Raw genomic sequence first — 13613 nt, forward strand, 5'->3', positions numbered from 1 at the left:
CTTGAAGAATGATGAAATGTGGAGATGTAAGTACTAGTAATGTGCCAAATCAAGGGATATCTGAAGGCTGGAAAGCAGGCCAAAGTGTGGCTCGACTTAGGGCGATAACTTACGACAGAATGTCCTCGGCATTCGGTCGAGTGAGCAGTGTGGGGTAGTGCATGCGTAGCGCTCTTTGCTGATGCGGCGATCGGTGATACCCGAGGCATGCTATCGTCTTTACCCCACACCTTAGTGTTCGACATGTAATGTTTCGCTTGAATTTAGATCCTGTTCTCTGTAGGAAAGCGGGGAACGACTGCAAGACCTTGCACATGTGTTGATTATTTGTGTTGTATGAACATCAACTTGGACAATAACCATGACAGAAACATTCAAGCCAGCGTTCACTGAGCCGCCCGGTACCAATTTAGCTGGCATCCCCATCAAGGGACTGAAGCTTCCATCTCCTTGGGTTTCCTACGGCCTACCTTACCACATATCATGTGCAAAGCACATAAGAGATGATTTCAACGCGTCAAGAGTATACATCATCGCGTCCCGCTCGCTATCCAGAGATACCGACGAAATTGAAAAGTTGATCCGCACGATTGGAGATACAAGCATAGTAGGAATACGCAAGGGTTTGACACCACATACGCCGTGGTCTGAGGTCCTGTCGATAGCAGACGAGTGTCGTAAGGCGGATGTGGATTGCGTGGTTACACTCGGCGCTGGCAGTCTCACGGATGGAGCGAAGCTTGTTGTGCTTGTAAGATCACCGATTTCCCCTCGGAATACAAATAGGCAAAGCTGAAAGAAGAACAGTGCTTAGCAAACAACATCTCTTCCGCGACACAACTAGCCCGCTACTCCGTAGAAAGCACCTCCATCCCCTCAGAAGTGAGACAACCCACCGTCCCTCTGATAACCATTCCAACCAGCCTCTCCGGCGGCGAGTACTTCTCCCTCGCCGGCGGCACAGAAGACTCCACCAACCACAAACATGGCTTCCTGCATTCGGGCATGGGCTCGAAGCTCATCATCCTAGACCCAGAACTGTGTCTCACGACACCAGAGTACCACTGGCTCAGCACGGGTGTTCGATCTGTGGACCATTGCGTGGAAGCGCTATGCTGTACTTCGGCGACAGCGGCGTCGGATGAGAAGGCGGAGAAGGGACTACGACTTCTGGTGCCCAGTCTGCTGAGATGTAAAGCAGAGCCGAGAGATGTGGAGGCCAGGCATCGCTGTCAGATGGCTGTGAATTACGCGATGGATAATGTGAGGGCTGGTATCCCGCTTGGAGGAAGTCATGCGATTGGGCATCAGCTAGGTAGGTGTAAAAATTCCCATAGCATTCGGTTGCTGCTGACATAGTGCCTCCAAGGACCTCTCGGTGTACCGCATGGTGTAACGAGCTGCATTATGCTCCCGGCTGTCATGAAGTACAACTTGAAGCACGGCTCTTCCAATCCGAAGATTGGGCCTCGCCAAGAAACCATCAAGCAGATGTTATGGTCCGAGACCGAAGTCGCTAGCGCTCTGACGTCTGCTGGGTTGGAAGAAGGCTCAGCTGATCTGGGAGATTTGCTAGATGCTATCATCCGCACACTCGGCTTACCCAGAACGCTGCGAGAGCTGGGAGTATCAAGAGACCTCATTCCTGCGCTGTCAGAAAGAGCTTTAGATGACTTCTGGGCGCCAACGAACCCGATTCCATTGATTGAAGCGGTACAAGTACAGGAGATTTTGGAGGCTGTCGCGTAGCTCGTAAGGTTCACATCTCGTTTTTCTTTGCAGGGGACTTGCGGTGTGTTCTCACTTCATGGACAGCGCGAGCTGAGTTTGTAATAGAAATTAGCATTAACAGGTTCAAATATGTACACTGAAAGCCACTCCCCCAACCTAATTTTTGGCACTCCCGCCCACCAAACCGCCAATCAAACCACCCAACACAGCCCCGATGCCCGCCCCGAACACCCTGTCCTTTGTACGCGAGTGTCCCGCCCTAACCACCTTATCAGGATATACCACGCTCTGCGGCTCCGCAATGCCCATCTGTCCGGCAGGCGCCCCCTTCAGCTGCCCATACTGCACTCTGCGGTCGCCCACCTCCTTCAGTATATGAGTGAAGTCGCCATGCGTGTTCTTGTAGCGTTCCGGTGTGACAATAGGCGCGCCAAACGCTTCTGTGATCTCAAGCGGGCCGAGCGTGACCTTGCGGCCCAGCTCCCAGAAGCCCCAGTACACGGGCAGCACGAGCAGCACGGTGACGAGCGTGGCAACGAGCGCACCGGCGACATAACTGAAGTTGGTGGTGTATTCTTCGACAATGCCGGTGACTGAGGTGAGAACTGTTTGGGAGGGCATGTTTGCGGATTTTCGCTTCTCTTCCGGCGTCGTCGGTGCGCCGTTGAGGTACAGCCCTGCCACAAAGCTCAGGGTATTGAGCTTGCGGAGGAGAGCGATGGCCGGGTCGTCGCGGCCGTTCTTGTCGATGTCGTAGTAGCAGCGATTTGCGTCATCGTCGTCGGAGTCAGCGAAGAAGACGCTTTGGGCTTGCGAGCCCTCGACCTCGATGTTCCATTCTTCGCGGAAAGAGAGCTTCGCAGAGGAGCTGTAGAGGTTGTTGAGCACGTACGTGAGGGCGCCCACGGTGGAGACTTGGCCGAGCTGTTCGTTGAGATCGCGATACTCCAGGACTTTGAGCTGGTCAATCTGTTCGCCGTTGAGCGGAGCTCCAAAATCGGCGCTGCCCGTCTGATTGAAGAACTTGATGTGCGTGACAATGTTCCCTCCTGCCAGTTCCTCTTCGCTTGGCGTCATCACCGTGAGTGGATACTCAACTACCGCTGGGCGGATCTCGCACGAGCGGCGAGTCACGAAACCCGGACATGATTCTGGCTGCTCGCCGCGATGCGTGTCAGCGTACAGCATGTTGAGTTGCACGCTAGCATACGGTCTTTCCGGTGTTGCCCATGTGGTGTTGAAAGATATATCCCACAGGGGATAGGTCGACTCCACGCCGCCTTGCTCGCTTAGATGCTGCAGGCCGTAGTCGATGTCCTCTCGCGTCGTGTTGCAGTCGAATGCGAACCCGACTCCTTTGATGAAGCCCGAGCACTCTTGTCGGTACGGGCAGTCGAAGAAGGATGCCTTTGCGCCAAGTAAGTCATGGACTTTGCCGTTTGCAACTTTCCCGGTGTACGCATCGATGACACTAGCCCATGCGGCGTCTACTGTCTTGATGGGGTTGACGGAGTCATTCTTGCTGGGTATGCCGCCACTGTTCTGAGGCCACTCGGTGGCGATCCAAGCTGTGACTGAGCTGTTCATGTACGCGGTTTGCTGGGTGATGACTGTCTTGGTTGCTTTCTGGAAGAGCGTGGAGTCTACTACGGCGAACTTGGTCATCAAGGCGGCGAGTGCAACGATGTTGAATTTCCGGCCGCTGGTGATGATCGCGTAGAAGCTGTACGAGTAGGCGTGGTTCCGGTGCAAGGTCTCAAGTGAGCTTCCTCTCAGTGCCTTCCGCCACCACGCGATAGCCAAGCCCTGACCAATCATTGTGATGAGTCCTAGATTCTGCACCTGGTTGGCGATGTTGAGTAGCACGTTAGGCTGGATAGGGTATCTCTCGAACGGCCAGTCCTTGACTCGCTTGTGGTTGGATATCCCGAGGATGGCGATAGCCATAGCCGTAGCTATAACCAAAGTCATGAAGCCTACGAAGCCGACCCAAGGCCACTGGTTGCGCCATCCTGGGTTCCAGTCGATGCCGTGGTCGTGGTCCTGTTCGAACTTCTCTTCTTCCGAGTACTGGTGGGTACTCTTGGATCTGTCTTCCCCCAAACTGCTGACCGGACTCCTGGAACCCTCTCTAGCTGCATTCCGCTCAATGTCGTCGACTCCGGGGTAAGTTTGGCGCTCCATGCTCACAATGTCGAATCTGCGTTAACGTCCAGCAGCCGCGAGGAGATTGAGTGTTAAAACACATTCGCACGAAATAAAAGTACCCGCGGTTGTGCCTGCCGACTCAGCCCCCAAATCCATCGTCTTGTGCATTTGCCAAAATCTCTTGTGAACGTGCATCTCATCCGCTTCTGGCCCTCAGCCTTGTAGCCTGGCCGACGCACAGGCGTTATTGCGAGCACTGCTGGTTGGCCCGGGGCGATGCCTGACGCGAAGGATGCTGACTCAGTTCAGCTATTTCCACATTGCGCCACGATTTAGTCCTTTTTGATGTGTTGTTTCCCGATAGACAGAGAAGCGAAAGGCAAAACAAGCATGAATACTGAGTGCAACGACCGTAAGGCAAACATTGTTAGCTGTCGACCATTGCTTCCGCACGAGAGTCGCATCGATGCTGCCGAGCTCTGTTCGAACTGTAGAGTTGCTGAACGCGCATTGCAGTTGACGTGCTCCATCGTGGCTTTCAGGCTTTCAATCGCGCGCCATTGGGGGTTGAACCATAGCTGAACGCTGCAGTAGCATAGGAAGGGAGGGAGGATAGGTGGTTGTTGCTGACAACGTGTTACTAACAATAGCTTGAATTAGGCAAGGGGCGATTCTTGGCGAGAATCAAACATCTTCGTATCACAGACGCCGCTTCCAAGCGGTTTCACTGTCTCACAGTAGGAATTAATAAGCACCCATCTCGCCCTTGAACTGCCAAAGATTGACTAATCAGCAACCCAAGGCGAGAAACTCATCGAGGCCCCATCGACCCCATTCCAACGGGGAGCGCCTAAAGCCTTCGCCGCATTCGCGCGACGCTAAGCACCGACCTCATGCACATGGCCTCCGCGCCCGCAGCACGCTACCTCCATCCAAACGGTGCCCGTAGCTGTCTTCATCGCCCACTACCTAATGCGGGCATTCCCACGACGTCTGAACCGCAATTGTAACGCATCCGGCCGATTTGCGGCGTCGTGCAGGTATACAGCGCTCCGGCCACCGAGATGGCGCCGTTTGACAACGGCGATCGACTGTTATGAGGTCATACGTGCCGAGGTGACAACAGTAGGTGAGGTGATGAAATAATGAGCCCTACCCCTCCAACATATACCCCTCATCTGCAGTTGAAATCCTTCGCATTCAATCGAAATCACATTCGCAAATCACATCACACCCACAATCAAAATGGCACCTAAAGTTCTCTTCGTCCTCACGTCGCACAACAAGCTCGGCAGTCTCGACAAGCCGACCGGCTGGTACCTCCCTGGTACGCATGTTCCGCCCTCACCCATCCACACGTAGCTAACACACACCTCGCAGAGCTCGCACATCCCTACCACGTCCTCCACAACAAGACCGACATCACCGTCGCCTCCCCCAAAGGCGGCGAGGCCCCTCTGGACCCCGCCTCCGTCGAAGCCGCTAAAGACGATGTTTCGGTCAACTTCCTCAAGAACAACGAGTCCGTCTGGAAAAACACCCAGAAGCTCGACGACTTCAAGGGCAAAGCCGCCGACTTCGACGCCATCTTCTACGTCGGCGGCCACGGGCCCATGTTCGATCTCGTCGACAGCCCCACCTCGCAGCAGCTGATCCGCGAGTTCTGGGAGGCCGGCAAGATTGTTAGCGCCGTGTGCCACGCGCCGGCTGTGTTCTACAATGCCAAGCTGAGCGATGGGAGTCTGCTTGTGGCGGGCAAGGAGATTACGGCGTTTACGAATGCCGAGGAGGAGCAGGCGGGGTTGACCGATGCGGTGCCGTTCTTGCCTGAGGATGCGCTGAACAAGGCGTCGGGCGGGAAGTTTGTCAAGGCGGCGGAGCCGTGGGGCGAGAAGTTGGTTGTGTCCGGGCGCTTGATTACGGGGCAAAACCCGGCGAGTGCGACGGCGGTGGGTGAGGCAATCGCTAAGGCGCTGGGTGTATAGTGTAGTGTGTAATAGCTAATACAAAAAACGCAATGACACATAAGATGTCAAATTTATAAGATTACATTGGATATCTCGAAATAGAAATATACGATAACTGTCTTGTGGTTGCAGTTATCACGTGAATAACAACGCAGGGGCTTGATGGTACTCAAGGTACGATGCGTGGCCATGTTGTGTACGTGAAAGCAAATCGCGGGTGGACTTAGAGGTCAGCGCATCAGCAACGCGTCACCGTGAGAACCCATCACGGATCTCCACAAATGTCATGTAGCGATCTCTCGACCATCTGCGAGTGCGCTTGCCCCAGATCGCCATCGGGAGGCTCAGACCCATGACAATGAAGCCAAGCACGCCCAGCACGATGAAGCAATTCTCCATGCCCGAGTCGATCCAAGGGCTCGCGATGAAGGTGAAGGCCATGGCAAGGGTGTTGTTGATGACGGCGACGCCGACCATGCCCTCGAGGACCATGTCGCTTCACATGGTTAGCAAAAATGGTCACCATTGTATCAAGGCATAGCACTCACGGAAAAGAATCAGCAAGGTACGACAGACTCAGATCGCCTGCGCATCCATACCCAAACCCAATGAAGCCCAGCCCGACATACGGAACCGGCCAGCTCCATCCACGGGCAGACCCAATGCCAAACAGCCACAGCCCAGCAGGGAAAATTAGCGTGCATAGAGCCATCAGATACAGGCGGAACTCTGCCTCCATGACGCCCTTGTTGCGCTTGATCATCCACTGCATGAAAGCGTCGCTCCCATAGCCGCCGTAGGCGCAGCCAATAAGGCTGCCAATCAGCGTGGGCAGATTCATGTTGCCGACGGCAGCGGAGCTGTAGTTCCACGGCGGGCCGAACCACCAGTCCTCCTGCACTGTCAAGTAGAATGTCAGGCACGACTGCTGGAAGCCCCACTGCAGACCGGCATACCAGACGGCTGGGAAAGTAAAGACGCGCAGCGTGTGCCACAGGCGGTTGAGGTACTGCTTGAAACCCGTCCCGCGGAGGTTCGGTGCGGGGGTGATGATGCGGATACGCTCCCAGTATGTCTTCTTGTGCGCGACCGTCGTGCGATGCTCAAATGATGCAGCCGGGCTCGAGACTGTCTTTTCTGGATCGGCATCCCCCTGATTCTTGTCGCTCACAACGGGCTGCTCTGCATCAGTGATGACTTGGTCGCGACCGGCAATGTAGCGGTCGCGGGAGAATTCCGTCTCTTCAAGGCCAAAATAGAACACGATGAGACTGCCGCCGCAGATGATGGCTCCAACGTAGCCGATCCAGCGCCAGCCGAGCCCCGATGCTACATAAGCACCGATGAGAGGACTGTTGCATTTCAGTCAAATGTAATCCTGAGAAATCGGGCCTACGATGAACCTACCCTAGATAGGTGCCAATGGCAGTAGCAAAGGTGTAAATACCGAGCACACTGCCAACCTGGTGCTCGAACCAGAGATCAAGCAACGACAACTGCGCAGTTGCTTCGCCGACAGACTCGGCAGCACCGACAAACAGCTGACTCCAAACGACGCCAGAGACGCTGTCGATGCGCGCATACCAAATCAGGCCGCCGATGTTGAAGATAAGCGAGATAAGATATCCCAGCCTCCGCCCGTACAAATGCACTAGTGGCGAGCTGAGCAGCGCCCAATACCCGATACCGATGAACAACACGCCGGCGCCCGTGTTGAAGACATCGTAGCTGATTCCGTACTCTTCATTCACGCCGTCGGAGCCAGAACCCGCGTTGTTGGACGTGGCGGCCGTGAAGCCGACCATGTACAGCACAAGAAGCGAGTGCCAAACCTTGCGCCAAAGGCCCCAGCGAAGCGGATCGTTGGGCGAGTCCGTAGGCTGTGGGACGAGAACGATGCCGCGTCCAGTTTTCTGCAGCGACGAGTCGCTCGTCAGGGAGTTGCCGTGCTCGTCGTACAGGCGTCGCGTGCCTGGGATGACTTCCTCGTGGCCGTGCGCATTGCTGCGGCTGCGCATTCTTGTGGCAGACATTGCGGGGTGATGCGAATAGCGATTGCGTGCGCCGCCAGTGGCTCGGTGACAAGAAACCGTCCTGGCGTGACGCTGCAGCGTCGGTGGTGTTAGCAAGGAAGCATGTCGCGTGCGCGGAGAGAGAGATGGGGGCGGAGGTGCTGCAGATTTTGTGGTCTCCAGGTGCGCCTTATCTTCGGGAATGACGCAGCGGCAGCGGCAGCGGCACCGCGGACCCGGTCGCGGAGCGAGTGAGACTTGTTGGGATGCAACCTTGTTAACATTTGTTCTGCCCCTGCCAAGCGGGTGCACAGGATGTGAAAGATGAAAAATTTGAGTTCAATACGGAACAAGTCTGCCATCCCATGGACTCAAAATGTCCAGATATAGTAGGTGGTATCAGCGGAGAAGCACGCTAACGCCTCGCTGAATGCGACAATCCCAACTCCGTACATGCAAATTCCGCAGGAATGATGAATGCCATGCCTTGCTCTCGTGTCGACGTCCAACCATATGTTTCACACACACTGAAAACTTCCGAAATCTTCTATTCTATGATGTAACCGGGGCGCGACTTGGGGTATAACACGTTTCCAAGAACTGTAACATGTTATTGGGTGGCTGTTGTTCGCGACTGCCTGGTCATCTCCTTCTTGTCGCTCTCTTGTCTACCCCATTGCTGGATCCACTATTTGGTCCATTGCTGCCAGCCAGGATTTCCGCTCGCAGCTTGGCTGCTTCTTCTTCTGCTTGTTGAAGTCTTGTCCTCAAACTGTTTACTTCGCGGTCCAGCTCTTCAGAGCGAGATTCGGCGTGAATGACCCGTTCTTTCATGTCCTTGAGTTCAGTCTTCAGATCCGCTTGCTTGCTGCCGGTCTCCTCGAAATGTGATCTTAAAGTACGATATTGCTCATGAAGGTGAATGATTCGGGAACCAAGTGCTCTGTTCATGCGCTCCGCATCGTTCAAGGTTGGTGTCCTAGGACTGGGTGGATTTGAACCAGAATTCATCAGGTGGTGGTGCATTGTCAAAGGCGTGACCTGCTCGCTCAAAGTCCGGCGATGTTTTGTTGGCCGGGCCAGAGGGTTTTCTTCGCGTTGACGTTTGACTGGCGAGGTATCAGTTGCAGAGCGCTTGATGGGCGGCAGTCGGAACTCGTCCACGGCTGAGTTTCGAAAGCTAGCCGCTGGAAAGGTCAGTACGTGTACATCTTGGAGCAACGCGAGCCGCAGGGCCAGAACTTACATGTGGTCGACGACCTCTTTGGCCTCACAGGTATAGTTTCCTTTTCTTCCTCTTTTATGTTCACACCCGACGAGCGTCGAAGATAGACATCGACCGGTTGGCTGCCGTCATTTCCTACCCACATGCAGGCTTGTCGAAAGTTTCTGGTGAACTTGCCCGGATCACCATCCGGTCGCGTAAGCTCTGGCACAAGCCCGGCGTCGAGAAAGAACCACTCGATGAGGGCTGTCACTCTGTGCCCTGCCCTGTGGTCGCCTTGGCCGTCGCCTACATCGCAGAATGGCGGATCAAAATCGACGGCGCTCGTGGAATTGACGTCTTCAAGTGTGCGCGAGCCGTCCTTGGCCTCAATGATGCGGTAAAACCTGACCTCGGCAGGGTCGGTGTGGACGTGGGCTGCGACACGGTCTGTTGGTCGCTCGTCGCCGTAGCCCGGCGCATAGTAGCCCACGACCAGCAGGCGGTTGTGCTTGGAGCGCGAAAGAGAACGGTATACGGCGCGGTCGGTACCAATGCTCCCGGGATCGTTGACGTCGAAATCGAGCCACTTTGTCTCGGACACGGCGCGGGCGAGCTTGTCGAACGGCTGCTGAAAGCTGGCGCGCGCGATTGCGCGCACCGTCTTCGCCGTCAAGGGGATTTTGGTATCACTACTAATGTCCATGTTGAGCATGGCTATGTTTTCAGCCAATCACTTCTGTGGTGTTGCGCGACAGAAACGAGGGACGAGCGCGGTGCGCAGGACATTCCATGGTCGGAACGCAGACCCCAAGCAGCACGCAGAACGAGTGAGACGGGCAGAGAGCGGTGTTGAGATGCGGGCACGCAGGAGCAGCACGAGCGGTGACGAGACGAGAAACAAAGCGGGCGGGGCCACTGCCCGCCGGCCTCGGGTGGCTGGAAATGGAAGGTCAAGAGCCGCGACATGCGGACATGTCGACAGCATGACCTTGTCTAGGCCCTGCACTGCGCAGACGGTGGAGAGCGGCTTCACTTCGGGTTCGCGGCAGCGCATGTTGCGGGCAGGCCAGCCGGCTCACATGCGATCTGGGAAGGTTTCTGCGCCTCTGGTGGTCACGCTAGGCTTAGCACCCGAGGGCCTTGCCTGAAGCGCGCGTCGCCGTGTCCGTTCTTTGTGCCATGCACGCATGGCCGAGTTCTTCGGTCGACGACGCTGCACGGAATGACGGAAGCAGGATTGGCTCGAGTGATGCCGCGCGCCCGCAGCGACGACCCGGATGCATCCCGCCTGTTCGCATCCGAGAGGGCCTGCGCGCACGGTGCAGCTGCGTCTCATCCCTCCTTGGGGCCATTCTCTCCACAACCGCACCCCGCACCCTCGACGTTGCAATCGCTGGCCAACTAATGAGTAAGCTATCGCTGCTCGCCAGGACGATCATCCCACGATAAGTCGGCTGATATGCCAGACAAACTCCTCCCCGTGCTAATTGGTGGGATTGCGATGCACTGCACCATCACAGAGGCTCTTTACCTTGGACAGCCGTGACTGTACCATCTCCTTCCCCATGAATGCGACCGATGAATGCGACCGTTGATTGTTCTGCACATCTCCCACTTCTGCTATCAGGGACAAGGGTCTAGGGGCAACATGCAACTGTATAAAGAGATATCCTCTTCCTCGCAAGAGCTTCCCCACGTCGAGGCGCTACCATGGCCCGGATAAATAACCCACTGCGGGCGCTCGCAGCCCTGGCCATCTCTCTCGCTGCACTGGTAACTTCAACTATTACCGGTGATCCTGGCCCAGGAGGCACTGCACCTGTTCGCCCTTTCCGTCTCGATCAGGTACAGCTCGGCAACGGTTTGCTCCAGGAGAAGCGCGATCGGATAAAAGAGTTCGTCCAAGCTTATGATGAGCGTCGCTTCCTGGTCCTTTTCAACAACCAGGCCGGTCGGCCCAACCCAGATGGAGTCGAGGTCCCTGGTGGATGGGAAGATGTACGAAACCCCGAGGTACAGAGTGGTTGTTTTCTGCTGCGGTTACCATCTGAACCTTTCAGACTTTAATCACAATGCGAAGCCAAAACGCCTCTCTGCCTGATTACCTTTATTATTGATCACTTCGCTGACTTTGTGCCCCACACTTTTAGGGTGGGCTGCTTAGCGGGCACTGGACTGGCCATTACCTGACAGCGCTCTCCCAGGCTTACGCCGATCAAGGGGAAGACATTTTCAAGACCAAGTTGAACTGGATGGTGAAGGAGTTAGCCCTCTGCCAGGATGCTATCACTGCTCGGATGCACGATGCGAATGGGACAAAGGGAATAAATTCTACCTCGAGTGCTGCTGACTGGGTACCTACACATCCTGGTTACGTCGGGGCTTTGCCGGAAGACACGGTGCTGAGGCTCGGTCCTCCGCGCTGGGCTATCTATGGAAGTGATCTTTCCAAGAATACTTGGGCCCCATGGTAAGTGCTTGATGTACCCAACGTTACTGATGCTGATTTTGTATCGCGATATAGGTACACACAGCACAAGATCATGAGAGGTCTACTAGATGCATACTACAACACCAACAATACCCAGGCACTCGACGTCGTGGTGAAGATGGCAGACTGGGCGCATTTAGCACTGACTATTGGAGATAAGAACCAGCCTGGCTACACTGGCAATTTGACTAGGTCGGACCTCAACTACATGTGGGATCTGTACATTGCAGGCGAGTTCGGCGGCGCGAACGAGGTCTTTCCTGAGATCTATCAAATTACAGGCGACCCACGTCACTTGGAAACTTCCAAAGCTTTCGACAACCGAGAATCGTTGTTTGGCGCGGCTGTCGACGACAACGACATTCTTGTGGTGCCGGCTGATAGGATCCCTGGAAGACGCCGTGCACAACGGCTCCATGCTAACACTCACGTCCCTCAATTCATCGGCTACATGAGCGTCTTCGAGCATAGCGGAGAACAAGAATACTTCGATGCTGCGAAAAACTTCTACGGCTGGGTGCATCCGCACCGCCACTTCGCCCACGGGTTAGTGTGCCGGCACCCTCATGTGTTCTTCACTGACGCGCTGCAGCGGCACAGGCGGAAATTATCCCGGGAGTAACAAGAACTCTGAGTTGTTCCAAAACAGAGACAACATTGCCAATGCTATTGCAGAGGATGGCGCTGAAACATGCACCACGTACAATTTGCTTAAGCTGGCTAGGTATCTGTTCCTGCACGAGCATAATGCCACCTACATGGACAACTATGAGCGCGGCCTGTTCAGTAAGCTTGGGAAAGTAGTGTCGCAGGCGCATGTACTCACATTGAACAGACATGATCGCTGGCTCGCGGGCAGACGAGAGCAGTACCGAGAGTCCGATGCTCACCTACTTCCAGCCGTTAACCCCAGGGTCGAGTCGTGAATATGAAAACACCGGTACCTGCTGTGGAGGGAGCGGGATGGAAAGCCACACAAAGTACCAAGAGACGGTGTATCTACGTTCTGCCGACGGATCCGCATTATGGGTCAACCTCTTCATCCCTTCTACTTTGGAATGGGCTGAGAAGGGTTTTGCAGTCAAACAAGAAACATCGTTCCCGCGCGCGGACACAGCCAAGCTTACCATCACCGGCGATGGACCTCTGGATATTAAACTGCGCGTCCCAGCCTGGATCCGTAGAGGCTTTCAGGTCATCGTCAACGGCATTCCCGTCTCGGATGCCACAGCCAGCCCGGGCACTTACCTCACCATCAGCCGGACCTGGGCCTCTGGCGACGTCGTCGAAGTCAAAATGCCGTTCACCCTACGCATCGAGCGCGCCATCGATCGCCCTGATATCCAGGCCCTGTTGTGGGGGCCCATCCTGCTCCAGACGATCGGTGCCCCGCCAGAAAATCAGACATACCACCAGCTCTCCTTGTATAGCCATCTCAAGCTCGACGGCGACTACGTGCGCGCCGCTACTGTGCAACTTTCTCCGAAGGGTGACCCTGTCTTTACCTTCGCTAGTAATGTTGGCAATCTGATCGCTCGTCCATACTACATCGGCGACACCCAAGCAGCATCGGCCTACTTCCGGCGCGTCGAGCCAAACATTGTCTTCGGGTCATTAGACACAAAAATCGCGAACCGCAAGCGCAATGACGGGCTACCGCGGTACGATGTCCCTGTCGCAAACGTCACGTCGCCCGGAAACGACGGCCCGACCTTTTTGGACGTTGTGTGGGACTCTGCGCCTTTTGAGACGCACGATGCATTCGTGAGAACAGTCAATGATGTGGTCAAGTCATTCGTGGCTCAGGGCGTGTTCACGCAGGAAGAGGGTGAGACCATCGTGAAGGGTGCGACCGATGCGAAGGATGGGCTTGAGGAATGAATGGTCACTCTTCAGGACATTTTAACATGAGGCTCTGTTACTAGACTGCGAAAACAGAACATGTTCATAAACATTCGTTCAATACAGTGCATGATGCGAGGCCCTGCAGCCGAATCCAAGTTCATCTCGGCATCGGCCCAAGATCTTCCGTCTTTTATGAGCAGGGGCAATACATA

At 55.3% G+C, this 13613-nt stretch overlaps 6 protein-coding genes across 6 annotated transcripts; 3 read left to right on the forward strand and 3 right to left on the reverse strand.

The window, feature by feature from the left end:
- Positions 1 to 119: 119 nt before the first annotated feature.
- On the forward strand, positions 120 to 1820 carry CC84DRAFT_1235682 (putative Fe-containing alcohol dehydrogenase; the record flags this gene model as incomplete). Its single annotated transcript, XM_018183859.1, has 4 exons — positions 120 to 135; positions 369 to 751; positions 808 to 1315; positions 1370 to 1820. 4 exons carry the CDS (start codon positions 120 to 122, stop codon positions 1747 to 1749), a joined length of 1287 nt encoding a protein of 428 aa, XP_018040175.1. The 3' UTR covers positions 1750 to 1820.
- Positions 1821 to 1887: 67 nt separating this feature from the next.
- CC84DRAFT_1213197 (uncharacterized protein) lies at positions 1888 to 3915 on the reverse strand (the record flags this gene model as incomplete). The annotated part of the gene is made up of 1 exon (XM_018182510.1): positions 1888 to 3915. The coding sequence occupies one exon, from the start codon at positions 3913 to 3915 to the stop codon at positions 1888 to 1890; it is 2028 nt and encodes a 675-aa protein (XP_018040176.1).
- Positions 3916 to 4825: 910 nt separating this feature from the next.
- CC84DRAFT_453749 (class I glutamine amidotransferase-like protein) lies at positions 4826 to 6127 on the forward strand. Its single transcript, XM_018186334.1, has 2 exons — positions 4826 to 5206; positions 5260 to 6127. Exons 1-2 carry the CDS (start codon positions 5125 to 5127, stop codon positions 5862 to 5864), a joined length of 687 nt encoding a protein of 228 aa, XP_018040177.1. The 5' UTR covers positions 4826 to 5124; the 3' UTR covers positions 5865 to 6127.
- On the reverse strand, positions 5856 to 8012 carry CC84DRAFT_1137752 (major facilitator superfamily transporter). Its single transcript, XM_018176161.1, has 3 exons — positions 7254 to 8012; positions 6395 to 7198; positions 5856 to 6342 (listed from the first exon to the last, which is right to left on the reverse strand). Exons 1-3 carry the CDS (start codon positions 7877 to 7879, stop codon positions 6096 to 6098), a joined length of 1677 nt encoding a protein of 558 aa, XP_018040178.1. The 5' UTR covers positions 7880 to 8012; the 3' UTR covers positions 5856 to 6095.
- Positions 8013 to 8193: 181 nt separating this feature from the next.
- On the reverse strand, positions 8194 to 10098 carry CC84DRAFT_1111492 (uncharacterized protein). Its single transcript, XM_018175282.1, has 2 exons — positions 9105 to 10098; positions 8194 to 9045 (listed from the first exon to the last, which is right to left on the reverse strand). Exons 1-2 carry the CDS (start codon positions 9775 to 9777, stop codon positions 8501 to 8503), a joined length of 1218 nt encoding a protein of 405 aa, XP_018040179.1. The 5' UTR covers positions 9778 to 10098; the 3' UTR covers positions 8194 to 8500.
- Positions 10099 to 10645: 547 nt separating this feature from the next.
- CC84DRAFT_453829 (DUF1680-domain-containing protein) lies at positions 10646 to 13443 on the forward strand. Its single transcript, XM_018186335.1, has 5 exons — positions 10646 to 11063; positions 11216 to 11535; positions 11590 to 12102; positions 12149 to 12342; positions 12392 to 13443. Exons 1-5 carry the CDS (start codon positions 10776 to 10778, stop codon positions 13435 to 13437), a joined length of 2361 nt encoding a protein of 786 aa, XP_018040180.1. The 5' UTR covers positions 10646 to 10775; the 3' UTR covers positions 13438 to 13443.
- The last annotated feature ends 170 nt before the right edge of the window (positions 13444 to 13613 follow it).

Source organism: Paraphaeosphaeria sporulosa (assembly GCF_001642045.1).
Source record: "Paraphaeosphaeria sporulosa strain AP3s5-JAC2a unplaced genomic scaffold CC84scaffold_2, whole genome shotgun sequence".
NCBI lineage: Eukaryota > Fungi > Ascomycota > Dothideomycetes > Pleosporales > Didymosphaeriaceae > Paraphaeosphaeria > Paraphaeosphaeria sporulosa.

What these genes read in the sequence shown, in the direction of transcription:
- CC84DRAFT_453749 (XM_018186334.1), top strand. Translation starts at nt 5,125, where the DNA reads ATGGCACCTAAAGTTCTCTTCGTCCTCACGTCGCACAACAAGCTCGGC. An exon ending in GACCGGCTGGTACCTCCCTG is followed by an intron (nt 5,207 to 5,259) that starts GTACGCATGTTC and finishes CACACCTCGCAG; the next exon opens with AGCTCGCACATCCCTACCAC.
- CC84DRAFT_1137752 (XM_018176161.1), bottom strand. Translation starts at nt 7,879, where the DNA reads ATGTCTGCCACAAGAATGCGCAGCCGCAGCAATGCGCACGGCCACGAG. An exon ending in GCCATTGGCACCTATCTAGG is followed by an intron (nt 7,199 to 7,253) that starts GTAGGTTCATCG and finishes GAAATGCAACAG; the next exon opens with TCCTCTCATCGGTGCTTATG. An exon ending in TACCTTGCTGATTCTTTTCC is followed by an intron (nt 6,343 to 6,394) that starts GTGAGTGCTATG and finishes AACCATGTGAAG; the next exon opens with CGACATGGTCCTCGAGGGCA.
- CC84DRAFT_1111492 (XM_018175282.1), bottom strand. Translation starts at nt 9,777, where the DNA reads ATGCTCAACATGGACATTAGTAGTGATACCAAAATCCCCTTGACGGCG. An exon ending in AAAGAGGTCGTCGACCACAT is followed by an intron (nt 9,046 to 9,104) that starts GTAAGTTCTGGC and finishes TGACCTTTCCAG; the next exon opens with CGGCTAGCTTTCGAAACTCA.
- CC84DRAFT_453829 (XM_018186335.1), top strand. Translation starts at nt 10,776, where the DNA reads ATGGCCCGGATAAATAACCCACTGCGGGCGCTCGCAGCCCTGGCCATC. An exon ending in CACCGCCACTTCGCCCACGG is followed by an intron (nt 12,103 to 12,148) that starts GTTAGTGTGCCG and finishes GACGCGCTGCAG; the next exon opens with CGGCACAGGCGGAAATTATC. An exon ending in CTATGAGCGCGGCCTGTTCA is followed by an intron (nt 12,343 to 12,391) that starts GTAAGCTTGGGA and finishes CACATTGAACAG; the next exon opens with ACATGATCGCTGGCTCGCGG.